General features: G+C 47.4%; 2 protein-coding genes across 4 annotated transcripts in view; both read left to right on the top strand.

Moving 5' to 3' along the window:
• The first annotated feature begins 3613 nt into the window (after nucleotides 1-3613).
• On the top strand, nucleotides 3614-8407 carry LOC118284939 (methyltransferase-like protein 27). Of its 2 annotated transcripts, none has more exons than XM_035608163.2 (6): nucleotides 3614-3766; nucleotides 4752-4889; nucleotides 6547-6675; nucleotides 6962-7097; nucleotides 7655-7747; nucleotides 7937-8407. In XM_035608163.2, the coding sequence occupies exons 2-6, from the start codon at nucleotides 4773-4775 to the stop codon at nucleotides 8173-8175; spliced, it is 714 nt and encodes a 237-aa protein (XP_035464056.2). In that variant the 5' UTR covers nucleotides 3614-3766; nucleotides 4752-4772; the 3' UTR covers nucleotides 8176-8407. The 2 variants fall into 2 exon arrangements, with proteins under 2 accessions (XP_035464056.2, XP_035464055.2); XM_035608162.2 differs by having other exon boundaries at nucleotides 3694-3766; nucleotides 4738-4889.
• A 5539-nt stretch (nucleotides 8408-13946) lies between these two features.
• Nucleotides 13947-17359, top strand: part of LOC118284937 — a 5477-nt gene continuing 2064 nt past the window's right edge. The window contains exons 1-5 of one of the 2 annotated variants that reach the window (XM_035608158.2): nucleotides 13947-14105; nucleotides 14257-14634; nucleotides 14709-14975; nucleotides 15229-15322; nucleotides 16774-16834. In XM_035608158.2, the coding sequence (XP_035464051.1) occupies nucleotides 14054-14105; nucleotides 14257-14634; nucleotides 14709-14975; nucleotides 15229-15322; nucleotides 16774-16834 (852 nt within the window). In that variant the 5' untranslated portion in view covers nucleotides 13947-14053. Of the gene's footprint in view, nucleotides 14106-14211; nucleotides 14635-14708; nucleotides 14976-15228; nucleotides 15323-16773; nucleotides 16835-17359 lie in introns of both variants that reach the window. The other variant, XM_035608157.2, reaches the window with a different exon arrangement.

The following is a 17359-nucleotide window of genomic DNA, read 5'->3' as shown; positions in this document are numbered from 1 at the left end:
GGCAGAGCTTGAAGACCCTGAAGAAGCCTCGCCCTTATTCCTGGCAGACGTTGTTGAAGTTGCCTAGAAGCTCCTCAGTGGCAAGGTGCCAGGTATTGTTGAGATTCACCCTGAGATCCTGACGGTTCTGGACATTGTTGAGCTGTCGTGGCTTACACACCTCCTCAGTATCATGTGGAGAACGGGTATTCAGGAATCTTACTTTTGGAGTGGTAGACCAGGGTGGTGGCTCCCATTTTTAAAAAAGGGGACTGTTGGGTACATTCAAAGTATTCAGGAATCCCACTCCTCAGCCTCCAAGGGAAAGTTTACTCCAGGGTCTGGATACAGGAGGAGCAATGCGGGTTCTATCATGGCCATGAAATTGTGGACCAGCTTTTAACCCTCGCTAAGTTGCTCTGGGGGTCATGAGTGTATGACCACTCCAGTCTTCATGTGTTTTGTGGATTTGGAGAAGGTGTATGACCGTATCCCCTAGGGAGCACCATAGAGAGAGGTCCAGGAATATGTAGTAATGGAGCCATCAGTTCCTCATATTGCTAAAGTGAGAGCTGTGTCAAACATGTGCTCTGTTGGTGATAGACTCCACCAGGGTTGCCTCTCATTACCAATTCTGTTTGAGATTAAAGGGAACAGCCTTGGTGAGGAGAGTTTCCATTTTGGGAACCTCAGAATTGCATTCCTGCTTTTTGCGTAGGATGTTGTTCTGTTGGCTTCTTCAGAACGTAACCTCAAGTATGCACTAGGATGGTTTGTAGTCTAGTGTGAAACGGTTCAGATGAGAATCAGCACCTCCAAGTCACAGGCCATGATTATCTGCTGGAAACTGATGGATTGTTCTTTCCGGGTTGGAGTAAAGATTTTATTTTGAAACCAAACTACATGTTTTGTGAGTGAACAGCCGATGACTGGTAAATGTTAAATGGACTGTATTTATATAGCGCTTTACTAGTCAAAGAAATATAGTCATATAGACCACTCAAAGCGCATTACAGGAAAGTCACATTCATACACATTCATACACTGTTGGAAGAGCCGTCAGAGGTTAGGGTTAGGGTTAAGTGTCTTGCCCAAGGACACAACGGCAAGTGGACTGGCGGAAGCTGCCAACCTTCGGGTTGGTGGACGAACGACTCTACGTCCTGAGCCGGCTAATCTTCTAAAAATTCATCTGTGAGGACTGGTCGTATCAGATGTGAAGCAATGTGAGCCCACCTGTGTGTGGCTGGTTGCCAGTGTTTTAAATCTTGAAAATGGGCACAGGTCTGATTTGTGGACGACACTACCGTTAGTTCACATATTCAACATCAGATATTGAAGTTTGTAGCCAAGATCACTGCTCTGGTATCAAACAGCTGAACAGGACAACTGGATCTGGACCTGCAGACATTCACGTCTGCTGGTCATCACCATAAACTCACATTTGAGACAGGAAAGCAAAAACGAGGAATTCCTGTTCCTCTAAACAAACAGAAAGACAGAAGAAAGCCAACACTCGGAATAACCAGAGGGAACTTGTCAGAACAGGTTAAACAGGCCACGACCACTTAGTCACACTGCCCGAGGTGTGGGCAGACCAGATGAAGTCTCACAGACTATGCTCAGGCCTCCAGACTGTGAACATTTTTCCAGACAGTTGAGTAATTTTACAACTACTCGCGTGCGTGCAACCTTCAAATGTTCTGACTTTTTTTTTTCTTTTTTCGGAGCGAGTCCCCCAGTGTAGACCAATGTGTTTGAGAGGGGGAAGAGTCCTGAAGAGAATAGTCAACTGTGGGGAGTCACTTCAACTACACTTGTTGGTGCGTCTTCGCCTCTACGTAGGAATTAAAGTTCTCAGTCGCTATGATTTCCGTCAATTAGATCTCAGAGATAAGTGTAGATCCACCTCCGCTGCCGATGGGGCGGTGTGGATTACGCGCGCATAGGGTATCCCGACTCGCCTCCCGTGTCCTCTTGCATCGTGGTCGGCCTCTGGCCGGCCCTGGTGCGGTTTAACCGGAACAGCGCACTCTTTAATCCCTTCAACCGTCTGCGGCCCGTCCAGACCGGACGTCCTTGTGTCACTCCCCCTCAAGGCCTGTTCCGAGGGCTTGACGGGCCTGATGTCGCTGCGCTAGCGGAGGCGTTACAGAAGAGCAGCGATGTGTGGGTGGTGCTTAAACATCATCCTTTCACTTACTTAGTAGGCAAGAGGGTCAAAGGTGTGTTCACACTATCCACCTCTTTATCTGAAAACCTATGGGAAGCGACCGCATGGCGGAACAAAAGTGGCCTCTAAAAAAGTAGATGGTGAAAATGACTTCAGTCAGATTCAATTTTGTGTTAATCCCTGCTAACGTCTCACTCAACAATTGCAAAATAACAATTGACCCATTTTCCTCATTCAGTTCAATTAGATTGTGACATTGTGAACTTAAAATAGAACAGCACATTGTAATTTCTGTTAGTCGTCTATTCATTACCAAAACATTTATCATAAATACAGTTAAAATGGGCAAAAATGTGGATAATTGCGTTGCAGACCGATTTAAGGTGTGTCCCTAACTTTTCTGCTTGTGCCCCTCAAATTTTCCTTAAGGGGCCATGGCGCTCCTAGTAAAAAAAACGATAGGTCTTTTTGAAGCAGCATATTATGGTAAGTCTGTCAGGTTTGTGAATTGAAATGGATTTGCTTAAATTCTTTAAAGCATTTGTGCTGATTATCTGCCCTGTCACCCTAACCATCAGTCTAACCTTTTGCTTTTCTTTTTCAAACAGGGAGTTTGAAGTAGGTGTGGAACATGTGCAGGTCCCAGATACTGTCCTCCTGAGTGGTGGACTGACAGATTTGGTGACTGATTGAATTTAAGTTGTTGTTGGAGGTTGGCTGTTCTACTGAGTTGTAACGAAACGTTACATCAGAATGTAAAGCACATGGACGATCTGGTTCCACTGGTTCTACAGAGGAACTGAACAGACTCCATCCCCCACTGAGTCAACTGACCAGCTCCTGTTCGTATACAAATCATCTGCAATGTCAAATATGTACAAAAGTCAACAATCTATTAACGTGACAAGGAAACAATTTTAACTGAATCAGACTCTGATCTGTCAAATGTGATGTTTCAGTTCAGTGACTCCAGCTTCAGGAAAGAGTGTCATGGTTCTGTTCAGACTCTTCCTTCTCCTCCAGATCCTGGTTCAGATTCTGGTTCCGCTCAGTCAAAGATCCTGGTCTTGTTTAATTCAAAAACTCTATTGACACTGAACCTAAACGTCCATCTCTACCTGAACTGAACCAGTTTGTTAATGTTGCTGCCTTGTGACAGAGGATGAGACTGAAGTTGATCACTGATCAAAATCTCCTTTAAAGCTGTTTAATTTTGTATCTACATGTGTGTAACACATTCCACACAGTACACTACGCACTGCATACTACACACCACACACTGTATACTACACACTGCACTAATCACTTCACTGCACACTGCACCACAACCCTACGCACTGTATACCACACACTACACTGTATAGTACACGGGAACTACACACTACACACTGAACTGTATACTACACACTAACTACACACTGTACTACACACTACACACTGTATACTTCACACTACACACTGCACTAAACACCCTATCGCCTGTGGCTATGTCGATCTGTCTGAGCAGTTTCAGTCGGCCAATCAGGTGTGAGCTCTGCTCCTGATAAAAATGCTGCCGTCGTCTGTGCTGCCACACTCCGCCCTGCTGCTCCACCGACAACCAGCCACACACAGGTGAGCTCACACTTTTAACGTCTCTCCTGTTTAATCTTCTCTTGACTGGAACCTGTGTTTAAACACTGACGTTTACATCAAGTCAAGTCAAGTCAAATTTTGCAACATGTGCCAGACATACAGAAGAATCGAAATTGTGTGTATCTCCGACCCACGGTGCAATAAGTTTAAAAAGATAGATAAGTAAAATATACAATTAATACATTTTAAATAGTGCAAAAGTAATGCAAAACCAAACAGTAAAGAAACAGAAAAAGAAAATGAAAATTTGCAATATAAAGGAAACTAAATAAATTGAAGTGTACAATATAAAGACATGAAGTGCAGACTAATATAATAACTGTAAAAGGCACGGATGGAGTGAAAAAGTGTTCCTGAGAGTCTTTGTAAAGTGACCAGTGCTGTTCCTGATTGAGGGGGGGCTGACATCCTGGAAGCTGTTTGTCAGTCTGGTGGAACAGGCTCGGAGGCTCCGGTACTTTCTCCGAGATGGCAGGAGGCTGAAGAGGCTGTGTGAGGGGTGGGCGGGGTCACCCACATTGCTGTTTGCTTTGCGGGTCAGGCGGGTTCCGTTGATGTCCAGGAGTGAGGGGAGTGGGACACCAATGATCTGTCCAGCAGCCTTCACTATGCGCTGCAAGGTCTTGCGGTTGGAGGCGGTGCAGCTGCCCTACCACACAGTGATGTAGCTGGTCAGGAGGCTCTCTGTGGTGCCCCGGTAGAAGGAACACATGATGGGTGGGAGGGCACATGATGGCATGTTGTCCTTGAGGACGACCTCACAGCTCAATGGTTGAGGTGTGAACCACATGACCTACGTGCTCTCAGGCAGCAGGTCGCCGGTTTGACTTCCAGCCAGTGGACCATTATCTTCCTGTCATTGCCCTCGTCTTCCCCTGGACACGTGTTATTACTACATATTTTTTGCTCTTAATGGGTCGATTTAAACTCTGAGGTTAACACACTGACAGTTTGTCTCTGACAGGTGTGAAGTCGCCCCCTCATCATGTCAGACTCCAGGAGAACTGTAGAAGACGCAAGAGTCAACTTTCAGACCTGCAAAAGTCCAAATGCAAAAGATCGGGTTAAGTTCTACGACACCTGGGCAGAAACCTACGACAAGGTGAGTTTAAAGGACTTTCTCTTTAACTTTGGTTTCACGTTTTGTTCTTCAGTGGAAAACATTGTGTTAACTGTTGTATTTGTCCATTAACAAGCAGAACTCTAATTGATAGATAGATAGATTTCTTTATTGTCATTCAAAACTCCATACCAGACAGGTACATAGTAGGAATGAAATTCTGTTGCATCTGGCTCAAGACGCTAAAACAGAGTAAAAAAGAAAATGTTTGTGTGAGATTCAATAAATAGCTAAAATACTTGAAGTTAAAAAGAGAGACTGTGCAACATGCAACATGTGCAAATATAAATGAATATAAAATATAAATCTTTAAGTGTCTGGCAATGGATATAATATACTTTTGTCAGTCAGTTGGGGGTACTATGCGTTTTAGCAGTCTTATTGCAGTGGGGAAGAAGCTTTTGCAGAACCTGGATGTTCTATTGCTTATGGACCTGTACCTCCTTCCTCAGGACAGAAGGGTGAACAGACTGTGGTTGGGGCGGGTGGGGTCTTGTATGATCCTGGTGGCTTTGGGCAGGTGGCAGCTGTGGGTGATATACTCGATGGATGGGCGAGGGGAACCAGTGATCCTTGTGGCCACTTCACCACATTCTGCAGGGGCTTCCGTTCTGAAATACCAGTTTTCATAGCAGATGGAGATGCAGCTGGTCATTATGCTCTCCACAGTTCCCCTGTAGAAAGTGGTGAGGAAGGGAAGGGGGAGATGTGCTCTTTTCAACCGCCACAGGAAGTGGAGCTGCTGGTGGGCTTTTATGGTCAGAGCGGATGTGTGCTAGGACCATGTCAAGTTGATGTTGATGTGGACCCCCAGGAACATGGTGCTGTGGACAATCTCCAATGAGGTGATGCTGTTGCTCTGTGTCTGCTGGAGGTAGCAATAAGCAGCCGGTTCTTCTGCCTCCAAGTGGACAAAATGGTATACTACAGCAGCAGGGACAGAGGGTGGAGTCGAATTGTCAAATTTGCTGAGGAAGTTTCCTAAATCCTGAAGTGACCCTGACGTGTTTCCTCAGCACCGTGATGATGTTCAGATTCTCTAAATGTTTCGGAAAGGAACTTCGATGCTTCCTTTCCTTACTCCTTTAGCATAGGGTACACTGGAGCTTCCTATGTGTGAGGAAAGTAGAATTAGAGCCACAATTGATTGCGGCAGCGATATTTAACGTGACGCATCGTGAACGAACGTAAACGATTCAATCTGAAGTAGAAGAAGAGTATGAATATGACCCTGATGTAAGTTACTTTAAAATATGAATCAAAAAACACTGAAACATGCTGATGGAGCCGCTAAGGTTTTTGTAGTTCATCTTCACAAGTGTGTAGTTTCACCACGACAGATGCATCAACAACATCCACCGTCACATGACGACGTAGTTTAGTGTCAGTGGAGTCGGATTCTCTTTTCCTAAGTCCTATGAATCCTCCTTAACACCTTTCCTTGACCTCTATATGTTTTCCACTGAGGTCAAAGAACAGTAGATAGGAATACACAATAGGAAGGACGATCCAAATCCACCCTGAGCTCAGGATCCTCTCAGCTCAACATCAGTCCAGTGGTGTTGGAGTCCTGCTTCAGTCCACAGACTCTTTGTCAGCAGCAGTTACACATGAAACATAACATATGTTTGTTGAACAGGACCACAGCCTGGTGAGCTACAGAGCTCCACATCTGGCAGTAAACTTTCTGTCTGAGAACTTCACCGGGACTCCTGAGGAGGCTCTGGTTCTGGACGTGGCCTGTGGGACCGGATTGGTCGCTAAACTGGTGAGACTGTTCACTCTAATGTCAAGGTTCTTATATTGTGTGTAGATTGTCTCTGAACCAGCTCCACTTCTCCTCAGTTCACCTGTTCCTCAGGTTCTCAGCAGGTCGGTTGTTCAGAGTGTCTCTGTCCCTTCATGTGATCCCACACTGACTCCATGATGCTGAGACCAGGGCTCAGATACAAACTGTTGACATATGTTACTGCAGACAGATGAGACCAGACTGTCCCTCTTCAGAGGTTGAAGAGTCAGTGTTGATGCTGCTCGTCTTCTTCTTGTGACTACAGATGGTTGAACTGGGCTTCAGACGCTTCATGGGAGTGGACGGCAGTAAAGGCATGTTGGACCAAGCTGCTGAGAGCGGCCTCTATCAGGACCTGAACCAGGCCTTACTGGGATCAGATCCACTGCCTGCACAGCCTGGTACACTGCACACCACACCACACTGCACACTGTACCACACACTGTACACTGCACTACACACTACACTGTATAGTACACACTAAACTGTATAGTACACACTAACTACACACTGCACTGTATACTACACACTAACTACACACTGCACTGTATACTACACACTAACTGCACACTTCACTGCACACTGTAAACTTCACTACACACTATACTGTGTACTACACATTAAGTACACACTGCACTCTACACTACACACTTCACTACATACTACACACTACACTGTATACTACATTGTATACTACACACTGTACACTGCATTACACACTGCACTGTATACTACACACTTACTACACACTGTACTACACACTACAATGTGTACTACACTGTATACTACACACTAACTACACACTGCACACTTCACTAGACACTACACATGTTAGCCTATTATGAAGCTCGCTATGCAGAACATTAGCATCATGTCATTTAGCTAACATTGATCAATCAGCATGCTCTGTCTCTTCATGCTAACAACAAGCTAACAGCCTCCCCTCCTCTGGTTTCAGGTGCGTTTGATGTGGTGATGATCATCGGTGCTTTGCGTCCTGGTTTTGTGCCAGTCAGCGTCATCAAGGAGATCTACCAAGCTGCCAAACCAGGTAACCAGCTCCGATCATGTGTTTTCAAGATATCCAGTACGTGTGGTTATGTTTGAGTAGATCTACAGTGAATCTCTGCACATAATTGCTGTATAGACACTTCATCCCCTCAGGACCTTCAGAGAGAGATTATATCTGATTCTATCTTGGATCATAAAACTCATTGTCCTCAACATCTTTGTTTTCCAGGAGCCTACATTTGTATGTCGAGAGTCGATCCCAGGTCCGAGGCTGGAGACGAATACAAGGTGTCAATGGAGCAGGAACTGCAGCTGATGGAGGACGAGGGTCTGTGGACTCTGGTAGCTACTAAAGAGATGCACAGATACATGTTAAATTTTTACCAAAATTATAATGAAGGAGAGCAGAACGAGCACTACCTCAATGGCACCATGTACCTCTACAGGAAGTCACATAATGAGAGTTAAACTGCAGCTTTTACATTTGGGATTTGGACTAAAAATGTAATCAACGACTCATATTAAATCAACGTTTTCATGATGACACCAATAGGCCTTTTAATATTTTGATGTTTAGAACTAAGAAATGTTTCTAATATGGAGAGGAAAATTGCATAGTTTCTAATGTTGACATGAATCCTCCAGAGTTTGTGCCTGAAAGAACATTTGACATGATCCAACTAATAAATGTAGAAAACTCTGTTGTGTGACTGATGTTGTTCTGGATGAGAGACTAACACATTAGATGATACAAACATTAAATATCTACAAACTGAGACCTGGACAACTTGATGGAGTTCTGAGTTACTGTATGACGATCAATGACTGTATATAAAGGAAAGAGCGACTATATAAAGATGATCAGTGAATGAATATAAAGACGATCAGTGACTGTATCAGACCATCAGTGATTGTATATAAGATGGTTAAAGTCTGTATATAAAGAGTATTAATGACTGTACATAAAGACAATCACTGACTCCATATAAAGAACAACAATGACTGTATACACACAATTAATAACTGTATATAATAATGTTCAGTGACTGTATATAAAGAGGATGAGCTGTTTCATGAGCTCCTGAACTCCGTCCTACACAACCTCTGTGGATGAGGCAGAGCCTGAAGACCCTGAAGAAGCCTCGCCCTTATTGCTGCCAGAAGTTGACGTAGTCTAGAAGCTCCTCAGTGGCAAGGTGCCAGGTATTGTTGAGATTCACCCTGAGATCCTGAAGGGTTCTGGACATTGTTGAGCTGTCGTGGCTGACACACCTCCTCAGCATCATGTGGAGATCGGGTATTCAGGAATCCCACTCCTCAGCCTCCCAGGGAAAGTTTACTCCAGGGTCCTGGATAGGAGGCTCCATCCGATTGTTGAACCTCAGAGTCAGCAGCGTGTTATGTCATGCCCATGAAACTGTGGAACAGCTTTTCACCCTCGCTGTGTTGCTGCAGGGTTCATGAGCGTATGACCACTCCAGTCTTCATGTGTTTTGTGGATTTGGAAAAGACGTATAACCGTAACCCCTGGGAGCCCTGTAGAGAGAGGTCCAGGAATATGTGGTGCTGGAGCCATCCTTTCCTCATTTAACCAAAGTGAGAGCTGTGTCCAACATGTGTCCTGTGGGGGATAGACTCCACCAGGGTCCACCATTCTTACCAATTCTGTTTGAGATTAAAAAGAACAGCCTTGGTGAGGAGAGTGTCTGGTTTGGGAACCTTGGACAACTTGATGGAGTTCTGAGTAACTGTATGACAATCAATGACTGTACATAAAGATGATCAGTGACTGTATATAAAGACGATCAGCGACTTTATATGAAGACCATCAGCGACTGTATATGAAGGCGATCAGTGGTTGTATATAAAGAAAAAATTATTAAATAAAGACGATCAGCGACTTTATATGAAGACTATCAGCAACTGTATATGAAGACAATCTGTCACATTGTGGGAAAGAGGCAGGAACCAATTGCAGGGAGTAGAAAAAATATTTAATAATAAAAGAAAACGAAAACACAGACATTTTCATCTCTCATCTCATCTTCAATCGCTTATCCGGGTTCAGGTCGCGGGGGCAGCAGCTTCAGTAAGGGGCCCCAAACTTCCCTTTCCCGGGCCACATTAACCAGCTCTGACTGGGTGATCCCGAGGCGTTCCCAGGCCAGTGTGGAGATATAATCTCTCCACCTAGTCCTGGGTCTACCCCGAGGTCTCTTCCCAGCTGGACGTGCCTGGAACACCTCCCAGGGGAGGCGCCCAGGGGGCATCCTTACCAGATGCCCGAACCACCTCAACTGGCTCCTTTCTATGCAAAGGAGCAGCGGCTCTACTCCGAGTTCCTCACGGATGACTGAGCTTCTCACCCCGTCTCTAAGGGAGACGCCAGCCACCTTTCTAAGGCAACCCATTTCGGGCTTGCGTGTACTCGCGATCTCGGTTTTCACGACCCATCCTTGACCATAGGTGAGGGTAGGAACAAAGATTGACCAGTAGATCGAGAGCTTTGTCTTCCAGCTCAGCTCCCTTTTTGTCACAACAGTGCGGCAAAGCGAGTGCAATACCGCCCAATCTCACGCTCCATTGTCCCCTCACTCGCAAACAAGACCCCGAGGTACTTAAACTCCTTTACTTGAGGTAAGGGCTCATTCCGTACCTGGAGAAGACAATCCACCAGTTTCCTGCTGAGAACCATGGCCTCAGATTTTGAGGTTATGATTCTCATCCCAACCGCTTCACACTCGGTTGCGAACTGATCCAGTGAGTGCTGAAGGTCACAGACCGATGGTGCCATCAGGACCACATCATCTGCAAAAAGCAGTGATGAGATCCCCAGCCCACTGAGCTGCAACCCCACCCCACCACGACTACGCCTCGATATATTGTCCATGAATATCACAAACAGGATTGGTGACAAAGCGCACCCCTGGCGGAGACCAACCCCCACCGGGAACGAATCCGACTTACCGCAGAGAACCCGGACACAGCTCTTGCTTTGAGTATACAGGGATTTGATGGCCCCAAGAAGTGACCCCCTCACGCCATACTCCCGCAGCACCTCCCACAGTATCTCCTGGGGGACCCAGTCATAAGCCTTCTCCAAATCCACAAAACACATGTAGACTGGATGGGCATACTCCCAGGCCCCCTCCAGGATCCTTGCAATGGTAAAGAGCTGGTCCGTTGTTCCACGTCCAGGACGGAATCCACATTGTTCCTTTTCAATCTGAGGTTCGACTATTGGCTGAACCCTCCTTTCCAGCACCTTGGAGTAGACTTTACCCAGGAGGCTGAGAAGTGTGATACCCCTGTAATTGGCACACACTCTGAACTCCCCCTTTTTGAACAGGGGAACCACCATCCCGGTCTGCCACTCGTTTGGCACTGTCCCCGACTTCCACGCAATGTTGCAGAGATGTGTCAACCAAGACAGCCCCTCCACACCCAAAGCTTTCAACATTTCTGGGCTGATCTCATCAACCCCCGGGGCTTTGCCACTGTGAATTTGTTTGATTACCACAGTGACCTCCACCAGGGAAATTGACGATGATCCTCCATCAGCTCCAGCTCTGCCTCTACCATAGAGGGTGTGTACGGATTCAGGAGTTTCTCAAAATGCTCCTTCCACCGCCCGATTACCTCCTCAGTTGAGGTCAACAGTATCCCATCCTTACTGTACACAGCGTCGATTGTTCCCTGTTTCCCCCTCCTGAGATGTCGAATGGTTTTCCAGAAGCATCTTGGTGCTGACCTAAAGTCCTTCTCCATGACTTCTCCGAACTTCTCCCACATCCGCTCTGGGATAACATATCCCTAAAGGACTCCTTCTTCAGTCGGACAGCTTCCCTGACCACCGGTGTCCACCATGGTGTTCAAAGGTTACCGCCCCTTGAGGCACCTAAGACCTTGAGACCGCAGCTCACCGCCGCAGCTTCAGCAATGGAAGCTTTGAACATTTCCTACTTCGGTTCAAGGACCCCAACCTCCACAGGAATGCCAGAAAAGCTCCGCCGGAGGTGTGAGTTGAAAATCTCCTGGATGGGGGCCTCCTCCAGACGTTCCCAGTTCACCCGCACTACACGTTTGGGCTTACCAGGTCTATCCAGAGTCTTCCCCCACCCCCGGATCCAACTCACCACCAGATGGTGATCAGTTGACAGCTCCGCCCCTCTCTTCACCCGAGTGTCCAAAACATGCGGCCTCAGTTCAGATGAAATGATCACAAAATCGATCATCGACCTTTGGCCTAGGGTGCTCTGGTACCATGTACACTTATGAGCATCCTTATGTTCGAACGTGGTGTTCGTTATAGAAAAAACCATGGCTAGCACAGAAGTCTAATAACAAACAACCACTTGGGTTCCGATAAGGGAGGCCGTTCTTCCCAATCACGCCTCTCCAGGTGTCTCCATCATTGCCCACGTGGGCGTTGAAGTCTCCCAGCAGAACAACGGAGTCCCCTACTGGGGTCCTATGCCGGACTCCATTCAGGGTCTCCAAGAAGGCCGAATACTTAGAACTGCTGTTTGGTGCATATGCACAAACAACAGTCAGAGTTTTCCCCCACCACAAGGCGTAGGGAGGCGACCCTTTTGTCCACCGGGGTATACTCCAACAAAGCGGCGATCAGCCGGGGGTTTGTGAGTATCCCCACACCCGCCCGTCACCTCTCCCCCTGGGCAACTCCAGGGAAGAGAAGAGTCCAACCCCTATCCAGGAGTACAGTTCCAGAACCGAGGCTGTGCTTAGAGGTAAGCCCCACCAGATCCAACTGGTAGCGCTCCACCTCCCGCACAAGCTCCAGCTCCTTCCCCCACAGAGATGTGACGTTCCACGTCCCCAGAGCCAGCTTCCAGTTCGTCGAGGTCTCTGACCTCCACTGCTACCCGTGTGGCAGCGCACCTGACCCCAGCGGTTCTTCCTGCGAGTGGTGGGCCCACAGGATGGAGAGGGGGTAGGTGCCACGTAGCTTCTTCGGGCTGTGCCCGGGCGGGCTCCATGGCAAACCCGGCCACTAGGCGCTTGCCGACGAGCTATTAACAACTATTAAGTTTCGTGGACTCTTTAGTTTGTTTATTTTATTATTCCCCTTAGGTTCTTGATCCCTTGTTGTTTCTTTTCCTTGTGTTGCTTCACTTCCTTTCCCATGTCTTGTTTCTGGTGTCTTTGCTTTTCCTGTGTCTCCTGCCTCTGTGATTGTCTGCACCTGTTCCTAATGTGTCTCACCTGTGTTCAATTTGCCCCGCCCACCTTGTGTCTAGTAGTCTCTGTGCTTCCCTTGGTCTTGGTTGGTTTGTCTGTGATACTCCCCCCAGTCTGTCCCCCGGTCTGTCCCCCGGTCTGCTCCTCTTCCTCTCACTGCTCCTCTTCCTCTCACCTTCTGACCACTGATCGTCTTCATGTACAGTCGCTGATCATCTTCATATTCAGTCAGTGATCGTCTTCATGTACAGTCGCTGATAATCTTCATATTCAGTCAGTGATCATCTTTATATATAGTCAGTGATCGTCTTTATACACAGTCAGTGATCGTCTTTATATACAGTCAGTGATCGTCTCCATGTACAGTCAGTGATCGTCATTATATATAGTCACTGATCGTCTTTATATACAGTCAGTGATTGTCTTTATAAACAGTCTCTAATCGTCTTTATATACAGTCAGTGATCGTCTTCATATACAGTCTCTGAACGTCTTTATATACTGTCAGTAATCGTCTTTATATACAGTCAGTGATCGTCTTTATATACAGTCACCGACTGTCTTTATATATAGTCAGTGATCGTCTTCATATACAGTGGCTGATCGTCTTCATGTACAGTCACTGATCGTCTTTATTTTGAAAAATGTTTTTTTTAAGATTATTGTTTTGGGCTTTTTCCGCCTTTAATTTGACAGGACAGCTAGGTGAGAAAGGGGAGAGAGAGGGGGGAAGAAGCAGGAAATCATCACAGGTCAGATTCGAACCCTGGACCTCTGCGTCAAGGCATATATGTGTTCCTGCTCTATCCACTAAGCAACCCCGGCCACACTGATTGTCTTTATATACAGTCAATACTATACTTATACTAAGCAGCTCTGACTGTTGTCTTCAGCTGATCTTTGTCTCAGTGGACACTGAGTCTCTGGATGAATGATGAAACAGCGATGTTCGTCCACACGTCATCTCCGGACGCTCAGTCGTTGGTTCCAATGAGTAACGTTTGTTTTTGGGGAAGTGAAAGTAAAAAATGTGAGGACGTAATGGTCTCTGTGAGAGGGAAGACAGAAAGAGAGGAGGACACAAAGTCACTTCTCTAACAGCAGCAGAAGTCACAACGCAAAGAGCCTCGTCTGAAAAGTAGGCATGGCAGTTTGGGACAAAAAGATTCCCTGGGGCTTGGTTTTCCTCCTGGGAGGTGAGAAGTTAGATTTTATTTCATTGCCACTGCCAAGGAGGTTATTTTACCTTTGGTTTGTTGGTTTGTTGGTTGGTCAGCTGAGTAGATGTAGTTTTACCATCAGACCCAGGTCACAAAGAGAATCTGTGGTTGTCTGTCTGTGGACCAGGTGCCGTGGCTCAGACTGTGAGTGTGAACTATCCTGGACCCGTTTGTGCCGTGGAAAGATCGACCGTCACCCTCCTCTGCACCTTCACTCCCATCAGCTCCTGGACTCTGGAAGGAAGAAACGTTCCACTGCAGATCGTCAGAGTCGTCTGGTGCCAGAACCATTTGATCTGTCAATCAATCACACCGTCCGTGTATGACAGCGAGTCAAAGAACAACGCTCCTCGTTACCTGTACCTGGGAGACAAGAAGGGAAACTGCACGTTACAGATCAGCGATCTGCAGAAGAAAGACAACGCCGTCCTTCGCTTCCGAATGGAAGTAAATCACACTGTAGGACATTTCACTGACACATCCGGAGTGACAGTGACAGTCGTTGGTAAGACTTCATGACCTTATCCTAACACTGATATTAACCATTAATGTTAAAACTGTCTTTTAAATTGATTTTAGACAAAACTGAAATGAGAATCATCAGCTCCAGTGATGAGGAAGTGACGACAGCGGGCCAGACTGTCACGCTGCGCTGCACGTCGAACTGCACCTTCCACCAACTGAGGGTCAGCTGGTACAAGGATGGACACGCCCTCCAAGAGTCTGGCCTCGCCCTCCATCTGGGCCCTCTGACTGCAGGGGATTCTGGGAGCTACGCCTGTGGTTTGAACACCAACCCTAGGATGCACTCCCCGCCACACACGCTGCGAGTGAAGGTCGCAGAAGGTTTGTTGTTGAGTCATAAACGAATGTCTGGTTGTCAACAGATCCGGTCATGGAGGAAGTGATGAAGCACTTCATACACAACCGATGGTGTCACATTATCCTTCATACAAACAGAGCGTTTTAGCGGCTAACAGCAGCCAGCGCGGGCTGGTTTCATATAGCTGCGTCTGAAGAGACGAATAAGTACAAACCTCCACTGAGTAATCGTCATCGTCATAACCATCATCATCAGCTGATGTCGTGTGTTTTACAGGAGGCGGAGTTCTGCTGCCTCTGACAGTCGGTGTGACGCTCACCGTCCTGTTGGCTCTCAGCTCTCTCGCACTGGTCTTCTTCATCATCAGAAGGTACTTTGATAAATCTGCTCCTCTCACACCTTGTTACTGACTCGGGAACTCTCACTGATCCTTCAATGTATTTCATTTGTTCTACTTCCTACTGAGTTCTTACAGGTTCAATTAACACTCGTTCCAGAAGATGTGCAAAAACATATTGCAACATGAATTGTCAAGTAGCTAGTACTTCAATCTATAACGTAGATGATACGGAGACATACAGACTGCGTTTAAAGGGAAAGTTTGAACAGCTTAATGTTCACAATCTATCCATCCCAGTAATTGGTGGTTTCAGCAGTGGCAAGATGGTTAGGGTGGTAGCTAGTTATGTCAGCTAACGTAGCATGTCAGCTGACATAACGGGAAACCCAGCGTCACCCAGCCAGCGTCACCCAGCCAGCGTCACGTCACCCAGCCAGCGTCACGTCACCCAGCCAGCGTCACGTCACCCAGCCAGCTTCACCCAGCCAGCGCCACGTCACCCAGCCAGCGTCACATCACTCAGCCAGCGCCACGTCACCCAGCCAGCGTCACGTCACCCAGCCAGCGTCACGTCACCCAGCCAGCGTCACATCACTCAGCCAGCGCCACGTCACCCAGCCAGCGTCACGTCACCCAGCCAGCGTCACGTCACCCAGCCAGCTTCACCCAGCCAGCGCCACGTCACCCAGCCAGCGCCACGTCACCCAGCCAGCGTCACGTCACCCAGCCAGCGTCACCCAGCCAGCGTCACGTCACCCAGCCAGCGCCACGTCACCCAGCCAGCGTCACGTCACCCAGCCAGCGTCACCCAGCCAGCGTCACGTCACCCAGCCAGCGTGACCCAGCCAGCGTCACGTCACCCAGCCAGCGTCACGTCACCCAGCCAGCGCCACGTCACCCAGCCAGCGTCACGTCACCCAGCCAGCGTCACCCAGCCAGCGTCACGTCACCCAGCCAGCGTCACCCAGCCAGCGTCACGTCACCCAGCCAGCGCCACGTCACCCAGCCAGCGTCACGTCACCCAGCCAGCGTCACCCAGCCAGCGTCACGTCACCCAGCCAGCGTGACCCAGCCAGCGTCACGTCACCCAGCCAGCGTCACGTCACCCAGCCAGCATCACCCAGCCAGCGTCACGTCACCCAGCCAGCGCCACGTCACCCAGCCAGCGTCACGTCACCCAGCCAGCGTCACCCAGCCAGCGTCACGTCACCCAGCCAGCGTGACCCAGCCAGCGTCACGTCACCCAGCCAGCGTCACGTCACCCAGCCAGCGTCAAGTCACCCAGCCAGCGTCACCCAGCCAGGGTAGAAACTGGGTGACTGTACGTTAGCTGGTCAGCTACATTAACACAGCGTGATTGAATCATCATTCAGTGGTGAAGTGATGAAGGTGAAGTGGTGAAGGTGAAGTGGTGAAGTTGTGAAGGTGAAGTGTTGAAGGTGTTTTGTCGCTGTTGTCAAACTGTTTTGTTGTATTTACAGGAAGTCAGCTGCCAATCAGGATCAGGGAGCTGTGGAGGGTGAGGTGGAACAAAAGATGAGTGTGAGTTTCATCATCATCATCATTATTAGGGCCCGAGCTCCACTGAGCAAGTCAGAGCGAGGACCTATTGAAATTGATGTAATTATTGTTATTATTATTGTTATTATTGTGTTACAATTCGTATATTAAACAGTATGAAAATAAACTCTTATTAATCACTGTGACCTGATCACAGTTGAATGTTGCTGTAAAATGTGTTTACATCAGGTCTGAAAGGCTGCAGACCTGTCTGTACTTCTGTCTGTATTTCTGTCTGTACTTCTGTCTGTATTTCTGTCTGTACTTCTGTCTGTACTTCTTTTTGTACTTCTTTTTGTACTTCTGTCTGTACTTCTTTCTGTATTTCTGTCTGTACTTCTGTCTGTACTTCTGTCTGTACTTCTTTTTGTACTTCTTTTTGTACTTCTTTTTGTACTTCTGTCTGTACTTCTGTCTGTATTTCTGTCTGTACTTCTGTCTGTACTTCTTTGTGTACTTCTGTCTGTACTTCTTTTTGTACTTCTGTCTGTATTTCTGTATGTTCTG

This window comes from Scophthalmus maximus, chromosome 10 (assembly GCF_022379125.1).
Source record: "Scophthalmus maximus strain ysfricsl-2021 chromosome 10, ASM2237912v1, whole genome shotgun sequence".
NCBI lineage: Eukaryota > Metazoa > Chordata > Actinopteri > Pleuronectiformes > Scophthalmidae > Scophthalmus > Scophthalmus maximus.
Note: the sequence above shows the minus strand (reverse complement) of the source record. Positions and strands in the feature narration are given on the sequence as shown.